This window comes from Camellia sinensis, chromosome 9 (assembly GCF_055761805.1).
Source record: "Camellia sinensis isolate YWXY chromosome 9, ASM5576180v1, whole genome shotgun sequence".
Classification (NCBI taxonomy): domain Eukaryota; kingdom Viridiplantae; phylum Streptophyta; class Magnoliopsida; order Ericales; family Theaceae; genus Camellia; species Camellia sinensis.
In genome coordinates this window covers 151,427,778-151,440,374 of record NC_138969.1, presented here as the reverse complement: position 1 = coordinate 151,440,374, position 12,597 = coordinate 151,427,778, and the positions used below count along the sequence as shown (strand labels likewise).

Sequence of the window (12,597 nt, the reverse complement as noted above, 5' to 3'; positions counted from 1 at the left end):
TGGTAGTATAAGTTTATTCATATGTTCGGTGTAGATCTTTTCTATGTGTCAAAGTTGTACAAAAAAATATATTTGTGGTGCAATTATTTTATAATTGTCTCATTTATTTGTTATTTTCTCTATATATTTTTTTATCTCACATATATCAAATAATTATCAAACTAAAGCCTTGAAATGGTCCAAGGGGATATGGGAATAAAACTTTTAACCATTGATCCATCTGCTAAAACTTGAATGCATTACTTCTCATATGTTTTCAGTATTTTTGTGTATATATGAAAATGTTTTTCTCACAAATTATTAGGTTTGGCAAAGCCACAAGACACTCAAATTTTAAATATTGGTTGATAAGTATTTGATTTTTTTTTAACCATCGGTGGAAATGATAATTAAATATTTATCATTTAGTTTGTGATATATATTGTTTTATAGTCGATTCATGACTTTGTTCGGTATAGTTGCTTTACAACAGATATGGTCAGATTAACTCTTTTATGCAACAGATAATTTTAAAAAATATACAACTACATTACTTAGTTATCAATTATACATATTCTTTGATACTGTTACCTCGCAACTCGCAACTGATACAAATAGTGTCTTGATTTCTCATAACTAAGACTTCATTTGGAAAGTTGGATTTTTTAACTTTTTTAACCTAAGTTAAAAAGTTCGTTTGGGTTTGATTTTTTTGATTTTTTTTATTTTTATGAGAGAAAAAATAAATTGATTGTGATTTTGATGTGACATTTTTTTATTGATTTTTTAATCTATTTAATTTTTTTTTTTTTGACTAATTTAATTAAAAAAACCAACTAAACTTAATTGCCAAAGGACAGCTGAGTAGATTTGAGGTGATGTACTCATATTCTCCAACATTTTATAGCCAATCATATCATTGTTGTGAAAGATCCCAGCAGGATTTTGTGTGTCCTTAGTGTTTGTATATTAATTATTTTTTCTTGGTATCAGGGTCATATCACAATCTAATCTTATCATCATGGATTCATGGAGTCTACTTTGATTAATAAACTCATAAAGTCACCTCACCATTGTTTAGAGCGTGTTCTAATAGACCAAAAAAAAGTTTCGAATAGCCCATTACATTTAGATATTTTTCATGATATGTTTCAATTGTTTTTGTGTATATGGAATAATTTTATTGGTCAATCATCACATTCGGCAAAGTTTAAAAAAATCTAAATTTTAAATATTGATTAATACATATTACTTTTTTACGTTTCAATAATGATTGCTTTCAGATGTATCAATGAAATAAAAATTACATACATATGAAGTACTTGTTTGGCACATGCTAAAATGGCAAATGCTATTTTAACACATTATTCTATTTGGGTTACAATCATCTTATTTGGGTCATATCACTTCTCTACCACATTACTTCCAACCCAACTCATATTTCATATTTTTTTGTAAAAAGTCAAAAAATATACTAATCTGGCACTTCCCAAACAATCCCTGACTTATTCACTATACGTATTGATTCATAATTGATTCATAACTCAATTTACAATTGATGTAGCCAAGACGACCAACTTTGTTATTTTTCACTGTAGATGATTTAAAAAAATATATAATTAAAAATTCCTGAGCTTATTACTTGATTTCAAATTTTATATATTGCTTAATACTATGGATATCACTACATTACAGTTGTAACTGATTTGTTCCCAATATTGCTATTTGAAACCTTATTGAAGACAATGAGTTAAGAGTGACAAGTGAAAAATGTCATACCTAATCAAATAAGAATGATGAAGTAAATTATCTAAACCCGCTCCAAGATTTTCTTCGGTACAATACTAGTTGTGTTGGGTACCATACCCTAGAACCATTACCAGTTGTTAGATCCGGATAAGAAAAAAATTGAGTTGCTAATTGATGATTGATGATGAGTAAAATCGGATCGCAAAAAAATAAAAATGAGGTGGGACTCTAGAAAATTAGTGATTTTTGAATCATACTTATCACTGAAAATGATCACATTTCGCTATAATAGGAGTCTCAAATTGATTTTATACCTGAACAAAAAATGAGATCTACTCACCATTGAAATTGACAATGAATTGACAATTTTTTTCAAGCATTTACTAAGTTTATTTGCACAAGTAAGCTAACATGGGACAACTGATTAAATTATATATTGAAATTTCACTGTCTTTACACGAAAGGAAACAAGAAGAGAGACGGAGAACCTTGGGTAGTATATTCCTAAGATGTAAGAAAATGTTTTTGACCTAGCATATAGCAAGATTAATTGAATAAGGAGCAACATTGGATTTGCCAATATTTGATTGAGTCATTTGGAGGAACCACAGAGTGACAAGTGTCACTTAACATGCAATAAATCAATAAATAAATGGATTTGGGAGTTGGTGCGTTTAATGGATTTTGCTTCCACAAAGAGGACTAACATGTAAACATCTAGGGTTCTAATTGATGACGTATGCTATTACGAATGTAAACGGTTTTGCTGTTTTGTTCTTTCTTATTGTCATTTTCCTTAGGAATGTACATATCAATTTTTATATGTAGGAGAGGAAGTTGGTTTCTTGTGAGTGAGTTAATTTGTTGAGGAGATGCTCCTTGTGGTGAATCTAAAATTTTCCCATGAAAAATACACAAACAATTTCTACCAAAAATCCTAATATGTGTCATCGATTGGACCAATTAGAGACAAAATCCAAATATCAAGAGAAAAATTGATACAAGTGGTACTACATAGACCAAATTAATACAAACAACGAAGTATAGAGACCACTAGTTTAATTTACCATAAAAAAAATATTAAAATCCACTTGATATTTTTCATGCACAACAATGATTCATCCCACTAAAAACACAATCACTAATAGCACTAATGCATTAAAAAAGTAAAAAAAAAAAAAAAATACAACTCCAAGACCAAAACATCACATCATTAATGGCGGGACCCACTGCCACCTAATCAGTGGGAGCACTAATTAGTGCTCCCAAGCATTTTTCTTTTCATGCATGAATTTTTTTGTTGGTTGGGATGCCATTCAGCTCAGTGAGTTTATGGGATGAAATTGCTTCATCAATTGTTATAATATGCTAGTAAAAAAAATTAAAAATTAAAAAACTTCCATATTAATTAAACACATACTAGCTTTCATTTGCACAAATAAAAACAAACTTTAAGCAAATAGTTTTCTTGTATATCTCACAGTAATATATCTAACTACATCTATTTTCCTTTCTACAAATCTCAGTTCCTCTTATGTTGTGTTTGGTTGAGGGATTTGAGGAGGGATTTGGAAAGCGAAATGAAAAAGGTAGGTGAAATGTGAAAAAAATATACCTACATTTCACATAGTTTCACACACCTTTTTCCTTTCTCTTTCTAAATCCCTCCCTAAATCCCCAATCAAACACAGCATTAATCTCTTTCTAGGAACAGAAAGAACTAATAGACAAGAAAATAAATGAAAAACACAGGGTAAATATCTAACACCATCATAAAATTGTTTTAAAGCGTCATCGCGCATTTTCAAGAACACTTAGAATGCTTTCATTGCTTTCATTTCATTCATACACAGTTAGCAAGATAACAGATTTGGAAAATGCTTGAATCCTCCATGCTATCAGTTGGTGCTGTGTGCAGCCTCTTGTCATTACTTGGCGAGAATGGAAATTCTTCGCCAAAAGACACGACAGAGATCGATCTTTTGAGGGATTTGAAAACATCTTTGATTGGCAAAACCGATTCTTCATTTGCGTACTGAGAACTTCCATCTGTGCTTGAGGACATGGATTGTCCTCCTTGAAAGTTTAAGTACCATTGTGCTTGTGCTTGTTCTTGTTCTTGATCATTTAGTCCTGTTCTCGCTTTGGGCGATTGGAGATGAGTTTTGATTTCGTTGCCAGAGTCTATTGAGTGTATTGTGTTTTTGTTATGTGGATCATTCAAGAATGGGAAATTGAGTCCAGGGATGGAATTGAAACTGCTTTCTTCTGAGAATTCTGAGATTTGTTGTGGGATGTTGCTTTTTTGGCGTACTCGGCATAGTACCCAATCATCCAACTGAAAAATACAATGGAGAAACTGTTAATTACTACAAGTCTAAAATAGAGCATCTCACAAGAAAGAACAATTTGTGATTAAAATTGAAAATCTTAACTAGATTTGTAAAGTGTTTTCAAAGTTGTACTAAAAACTAACATGATTGGCAACAATGCTACCTACTCAGAAAAATATTTTTCAATGTGTAGATCAAACTCATTATTGTGACCGAGTTTAAAAGCACACCGCAAATCCAATTAGATACTCTATGTTTTTTTAGTGCAAATTACATTCATATCCATGCAATTTGCCTCTAATATGAATTTAGTTATTTTATTTTTAATTGCTTCAAGTTTAACATTAAATTTTTTATATTGTATCAATTTAAGCAAAATAGAGTAAAATGAAATAAAATAGTCCATTCGAGTGGTTAACGTCAAAATAGTCAACTCAAAATGATTCATTCTCTTTTGAATTGACCATTCACACGCGATTCTTATCCTCTGTTTCAAATCACCTTTCTATCACGCAACGAACCAATCATATTTTGAAATATGACATAGAAGTAATGAAAAACAGGGGAGATGAAAACAGAGTGGATTCAAAAGCTAAAGCACTTATGATTGCGGAAACAGAAAACAGAGCAGAAGCTTTTGTCAATGGTGGCTTACCCGCATCGATCCCCTGAGTCTCGGGAGCGAATGGGAATCTTCGAGAAGTCTGTACTCATGCATCACCCAATCAGTCTTCACGCCCTTTGGAGGACGGCCTTGATAGAAGACCAGAGCCTTTTTCACACCAATACACTGCAACCCACCCGAGTTTAGGATCGGTTTGTCAGTACCAGTTGCTTTCCAGTACCCAGCTCCAGCTGTCCTGTTTGGACGAGCTCCGTTTGGATACTTCCTATCTCTCGGTGTGAAGAAAAACCACTCGTTACTGCCAAACAGAGCCTTGCCTGTAGAAATTCAGACAACTATTATAAGCAAATTGAATGGAAAAAAAAAAATGTTTAAATAGATGTTCAACTGATCAGTTAAGAAACTCTGTTCCCAAATTTCTCGCTTCAAAAGAAAATAATTGTTTTTAAAAAAAAATTGTACGCCAACCTGCCAATCACTTTGAAGATAGTGAATTGACTGTTTTATCCCTTGATATCGGTTCAATTTTTAAACGGCGTGCTATCAATTGAATAAAGTTGACACAATGTGAAAAATTCAAGAGAAAATTTGATATAGAGTCGAATTACAAAGATCAAATCGACACAAGATGCATACTACAAAGATTACGAGTTTGGTTTACCTTATAATTTAAGAGCAATTTAAAACAGAAAGATAAGGAGATTTCAAAACAGAGGATCCTCCCGAGCCTCAAAAGACAAGAACCCATTATTATTTGCATCTTTCTCTTGCAAATACAAGCACAAACAACACCAACCAACATATGCATAACCACATATGAAAAGAGATGATAAAGAAATTGAAAATACCAGGAAGCTCCCATGGATTGAACTTGTAGAGATCAATATCAGCTATGATAGAGAACAGAGGACTAGTAGGTGATGAGACCTTTTTCTTCAGATAATAGACGATGAGCTCTTCGTCAGTGGGATGAAATCTAAAACCTGGTGGGAGATGTGGACTACACATTCTAATCTGACCTCTGATTGGACAATTACTCAAGGAATTTTGAGACTCTGTTTCCCAAGTTGTGGGATAAGCTATTGTCTTAGTGTTCCTGAAAACCATGGTGTCTCTTTTTATAAAGGCTAACAAGCAATGGGTTGAGAAAATTTTGTTGTGTGTTGGAGAGACCACCCATCACTTTCTATATAATATTTGGTACAACAGGCCATGATATTCCAACATGACCTTTTGTGTTTGATTTGCTCAATATTTTTATGAATATTATATCCACATAATCAAATGGCAAATTAGACCCTATAGTTTTGTGTCAATTTGGTTTTTGTTTTTGTTATTTTATTATTTGCCAATTGGTAAGAAATTTATAAGTATAAGAAGAGAATTACATCAAATGGAAAATCATAGTCCAACTACTAAACTAACCCAACAGCTCAATATTAACCACCAACATAAGAACAAGTCCATAATGAGAGGAAATAAATCCAATACAACAAAGGTTCAATAGGGGAGAAATAATCAATCTTGCCTTGGATAATGATTGACTCCCTGACATTTAGTTAGGAGAATACATGAGTAGCTAACCCGATTACTGTGGTTGGTGGACTATTTGTTTGCGAAGGCCGAAGGACTGAACTAGCTTAGTTGGTTCAATTTGGCCATTGTAGTTTTAATTGTATCAATATATATTTAAATTTGCCTCCGTTTGGAAAGTGGGTTGGCTTTTTGGCTTTTTGGCTTTTTGGCTATTTTAGCCTGGTTTGGGAAGGGCTTTTTGGCTTTTTGACTTTTTTGACTTTTTTTGTGAGAGAGGATTGTAATGATTATGGGTTGGATTTGATATTTTGTTTTTTGTGGCTAAAATAGCCTATTTTATTTTTTGTGGCTATTTTAGCCCCAAACCAAGTTCCCAAACAATGCCTTTGGCACATTACGTTAATTTAGTCCAATTGAAAACAATTTTAAAAATTGAATTGAAATCAACTGATGAAATTGTCAATTCACCATTCTCAAAGTAATCGAATGATTGTTTGATATCCAATTTGAAATGGCTCACTGAAGCCCACTGATTGTTGTGTTTCGAATTCAGCTTGGATTATGCTTATTATCCATTGGCGTATGATCGGTTATTTATATTTGGATCTATTTTAATATGATTTTATTAGTTTCAAATTCGTGCATATGTTGGATTGTTTCAAGGTTTTAGGTTATGATGATTTTATGAGATTCTATAAAAGGGTTGTTGAGAGTGAGAGCCGGCTCATTGTAATATCTATATTTATGGTGAAATTTCTTCGTCATTCTTCATGCATGACCGTAAACTGAATCAAGCAAATTCTTACATTCTTGACTGTTTGTTATGTTTTAACTCTTCTCAATTTTACATTTGGTATGACAAGAATCTTGAAAAATTCATGTATCAACTGCTTTGAAGTAAATTCTTTAGCTTTCTTATTCAAACATTGATCTATTTGATTTAATTCGAAATAAATTTTTCTTAAAATATAAATTAATTTAACAAAAAAAATATTAAAAAGATATTTTTGAAATTAAAAAAAAAAAATTGTTGTAAAGAAAGGTAAAACCATGGGAGGATGATGAGTGTTTTTTTATTATTTATTAGGATTAATTACCCAAAAGTCCTAGCTACATATTTAGTAGTAGCTTAGGTCCTGTCAAAAAGTTTTTTAACCAACAAGTCCCATTTACAGGTAAAAAGACGTTTTGCCCTTTAACCTAAGCAAGTGTATATATAATAGCATTGCTGTTAAACTAGATCAACACCAAAAATGAGAATATTCTCAATTTCAAAATAGAGAATGATTTCAGTGTATAATTATCAAAACTAAGAAATTTCTCAATTTTTTTCTAGTATGAATTGAGAATATTATTAGTTTTAAAAAATTCTCAATTTTTTTCATGATTAAAATTGAGAATATTATAAACTGATAATGTTCTCAATTTCAAAATAGAGAATGATTTCAGTTTATAATTATCAAAACTAAGAAATTTCTTAAATTTTTTTTCTAATATTAACTGAGAATATTATCAATTTCGAGAAATTTCTCAAATTTTTCATGATTAAAATTGAGAATATTATCAATCTACTCTCTCTCTTACATTTACCTTCTCCTTCTCCATCTACACTTTTTAGATCTGAAAATCTCCTAATCTAGTTCTAGATCTAGTATTTTAGACAACAAGTTTGAAATACCTTGTCTCCGACGAGAACGGTTTTCAGAACAACATCAACGAGTCGTCACATTCACACCATCAGCAAAACACTTTTGGTCATTCTGTTAATAATATCATCATCAACGATGACGACCATCATCAAGCAGACAAAGAAGAAGATGATGATGATCAAGTAGTAGAATGCCCTGCCAGAAATAATGTTATTGTAAAAACTCCAAGTTTGAGGCAGCGGCGTACAAGAGAACGGCAACCACGTTTCCGTCTTTGCAAGAGACGAATGATTGTGAGCTATGGTGGTTGAAAACTTTCTCTTCTATGGAGTTTTGAGAGAGAGAGAGAGATAGATAGAGAGAGAGAGAGAGAGAGAGAAAGAGAGAGTCTGTTTGGTTGTTGTCATTAGGGAGTGGGAGTAAAAGTAAGAAAGAGAGAATGAAGACAGCAATTGTTGGTAGCAATGAAGGAGGCATTGGAAGGGTAAATTGGTATATTAAAAATTAATGGGACTTGAAGGAGCAAATAATTTTATTTAGGACTTAATGGATTATAAGTTCATAAAATAGGACTTGTATGTAAATACCCCTATTTATTATTATTATTATTATTTCACTAAATTAATTTTTAGTTTAAAAAATAAAATCAAACAAATTTTGAAAATCAAACCAAGCATAGCCACATGTGGTCTAAATTCAAACTTAGCGTCATATCATTCGCGTTAAGAATAAACTAGCCTATCACATGTGCTATGCACAGGATAATTATAGATATTTATATTTGTGTTAGATTTTTTTAATATATAAATTATGTTTTTTAAGATTTTTTATAAAAATAATTTAACAATCTTATCACTAACCATAGTGTATGAGAGAAATTAAAAAGGGTACTGCAGTAACTATACATGGGTTGTATCTATAATTATTTGTATGAGGGAATTTTAAATGCTAATCAGGGGATTTTGACCAAATCAATAAATGCAAGCATGTAGAAAGACATGTGGATTGAAAAAAGTTAATAAATGCTGATCAGGGAATTTTGATCAAATCAATAAATGCTGAGTTTTTTTTTTTAATAAAAAATTTAGAAAATTCAGATTGGGATATTGGAGCTCCCACAGGCCTTGGGAATAAAGACCCCCTTTTACTTAATACATAGTATAGATTTGATTTAAACACTATATTTTTTATAACTTTTGCAAATAATTTTTCCGGATTCCAAAACATTGTTTCAAAGGAGTTAGAAAATTATTCAGGTTCATGGAACCCATTATAGATCTCGTTTTGATGAGAATCATTGATTACCTTTATTGTATATTATCTATAAAAGAAATTAAATCAATTCTATAAAAAAGGATAATTATTTTTAAAAATACACTTACATTTTCATATTTTTACAATTATTATTGTTATTATTATTTCTCACTAATTCGGAAATTACGCTAATTATTTTGGGCAAATTACCCACAAGTTCTTTTTGAAAAGTGTGTATTTTATTTAATCCCAAAACCTTTTAGATAGACCAAAAAGTTCAATGCCTATTTATCTTCTCCTCTTTTTCTGTACCTTACTTCTTCTCTTTATCTCTTTTCGCTACTATTAGTGACAACACGACTACGCCTTCCTTTTTTTTCTTTGTCTTTCTAATCTACAGTCACTAGCGACCACTATTGATTGGGGTTCACCGGCAACCACCAAGCACCGACTCCTTACTTTGCGTTCACCGACAACGAAGGAGATGAGTTTTCAACAAAGAAGATGAGTAGATCTACTCAAATCTAATGTAGATCTACTCAAATTTACATAAGATTTAAGTAGATTTATGTCAAATCCGGCTAGATCTAAATAAAAAATAATTGTCGGAGTACAAGCCTCTCTCTCTCTATATCTATCTCTTTTCTTCGATCTTTTAGTTTTTTGACTTTTTCTATACTATATAATTCTATTTTCCTGTTATAATAAAAAAAAAATTCAAATTCTGAATAAGTTGTTTTCGAGTTTTAGTTACAAACAGTGAAAACTATAAAATTTTACAGTTTCAGTTTTTTTTTAGTGAATTGAATCATTCTTTAGAACTACAGTTCCATAACATTTTTTTCAGTTTGATTAATAAGAATGAATGCTTAATCAGTTTCAAAACTTGTTTTTCAATTTGATCAATATTGGAGATTATTTGCTTAAACCCTACCAAAATTGAAAATATCATTTTTTTCCCCCATTGTTGCTGTTTGTTGTTCTTAAGTTTTTTTCTTATTTCAGTTTATCAATATTTAACACATTTGTTATGTTTTTTCGCTATAATTTCTCAATTTATTCTTTTTTTTCCGAGCAATATTCTGGATATTCCAGTGAGTTTCTAGCTCTTGATATCCAGCGAACATTCTAGACATTCCAATAACTTCCGGTGACGTTTAGAACGGTTCAACGATACTCCGGCGAGTTTCTGATGATATTCTGCGACTTCTCGGTGATGTTGAATATTCCGGTGAGTCTCCGACAACGTCTTTAAATTTTAAAAAAATAAAAAAATAGTAACAATTAAAAATATATAAGTGGTACAAGTATTTTGTTTTGAGATTAGATAGGTTTTAAATTTTGTGTAAATGACTTATCATTAAGTTTTGGGTGATGCACCAATAAATTCCAAATTAACAACTTATACACTGTTTAGTTCTAAAAGTTTTCTTATAGACTAAAAGGTCCTATTATAGGAAAATTGACCATAGAGGGCATATACATCAAACATCATTATCATCAAAACAACATCATCATCATCAAAACAACATCAAACATCACAACATCATTATCAAAACAACATCAAACATCATCATCAAAACAACATCAAACATCACAAACATCATCATCAAAACAACATCAAACATCACAACATCATCATCAACATCAAACGTCATCACATCATCAACAACACAACATCACAACATCAAACATCACAACAACATGTCACTTTCTCCAAATCCAACCATAATTACCCCATAAATGCTTCACTTTTTTATCCAAATCTTGCCAACAACAGGCCTCATAATCAAAGAAACCTACACTGCCCATCTCTTCCTTTCAACAAATCCACCACTGGCTTTGTTGAGTCTGGGTTCAAAATCTCCAACCATGTCCACTTACTTGGTTCTTCTTCAAAACCCACTTCTCAGATCTCTCATCGAACCACACATTTCAATCGAATCTATGGACACCCATTTGAGTTTTCTTTCAAACCGACCTCACAAATCCTCAAAGTAGCCTCTGGGACCCCACAAGAAGCCAACCCAGATGGAAAAATTGAGGTTTCAAATCCAAACAAAACCCTCCAACTAGCTGTTGTTTTTGGTCTCTGGTAATTCCAACCAAAACATTGTGTTCAACATCTATAACAAAAAGGTTTTGAACATCTTTCCATTTCCATGGCTTCTTACCTCATTTCAGCTCTTTGTTGGGTCTGTTTGATCGTCCTCTGCGAAGAAAACAGAACGAATGGAACAAATAGAGAGGAAAAGGAAGAAGTAACCGTCTTCTTCAAGGTCGTTGCCGGAATCGACGGGATCGAACTCAGAGACAATGGAATCGGCGGCGGGAGGAGGAACCTGAAGAGACTCGCTTTCGATGATGTGAGAAGTGCAAGATCGGACGCCGAGGAAGTTAGGGTTAGAAACAACACCGAAAGCTTTGTAGTTGTCGAGAACACTGCCTTGGTCGTCCCATTTGGGATCGGAGGAATCGATCATGGAACGAAGCTTTGGAGGGAGAGAGAAGGAAGGTTTGAATATGCGAGGGTTCTTCTTTGGTAGTCCCAGATGTTGTTTGATGATGATGTTGTGATGTTTGATGTTTTGATGATGATGTTTGATGTTGTTTTGATGATGATATTGTGATGTAAAAAAAGGACTAAATGGTTTACAAAAAAACATTTAGGACTAGATGGAGTAACATTTTTCAATATGGGATTTATGAGTAATTTTTCCTTAAGTTTTCCAATTATTTTTGCACCATGAAATAAAGGATGGACTTGAATTAAAGACTGGCATGCTAAATGACAAGAAGAGTAGGGGTGCAACTCAGCCAAATTGAGAGGTTGTTTAAGTTTAATTTAAATTGTGATGAGAGCTGTCCAGGCCACTTAAATCCAAATTGTAACCTAAGGTTGTTTGCCCAGTTAAATTTGAATTGCATGAATTACACATAAATTTCAAATTATTTTTTCAGTGCAGCTAAATTAATTAATTTGTTAAAATTAGACCATTTATATTTTTTTTTTTATAAAATTATTAATAATATTAAAACAAATAATTTATATAATGTATGTGAGATACCTTTATGATGGTCTTTACAATTTATGAGTGAGAAAAAATAAATAAATTTATAATGTGTTACTTATGTATATAATATATATTCAATATGATCTAACAATCTAAATTATTTTAATATTATCTAATGACTAATAATTTATATGTATATTTAATATTTTTATATATTTATATATATAATTCGGGGTTCGGATTGCTCAGATTGTTTAATATCTTTGCCCAAGCCTGCTAGAATTTAATTCAAACTTTTGAATTTTTGTTTAAGCCCATACCAAATTTAAAAATATTTTGCCCAAACTCTAATAAATTTTGGGCTAGGGTTGGATTGATCCTGCTCAAATTACATCCTAATGAAGAGTATGTGTTTGTTTTGAAGGATTAGGATGTGGGATTGGACTATTAGTCTCACC

The 12,597-nt window shown here is 31.6% G+C and overlaps 1 protein-coding gene across 1 annotated transcript; it reads right to left on the bottom strand.

Moving 5' to 3' along the window:
- Window positions 1–3,178: 3,178 nt before the first annotated feature.
- LOC114306444 (uncharacterized) lies at window positions 3,179–7,570 on the bottom strand. The gene is made up of 3 exons (XM_028251685.2): window positions 5,535–7,570; window positions 4,717–5,003; window positions 3,179–4,066 (listed from the first exon to the last, which is right to left on the bottom strand). Exons 1-3 carry the CDS (start codon window positions 5,791–5,793, stop codon window positions 3,572–3,574), a joined length of 1,041 nt encoding a protein of 346 aa, XP_028107486.2. The 5' UTR covers window positions 5,794–7,570; the 3' UTR covers window positions 3,179–3,571.
- Between the last annotated feature and the right edge of the window lie 5,027 nt (window positions 7,571–12,597).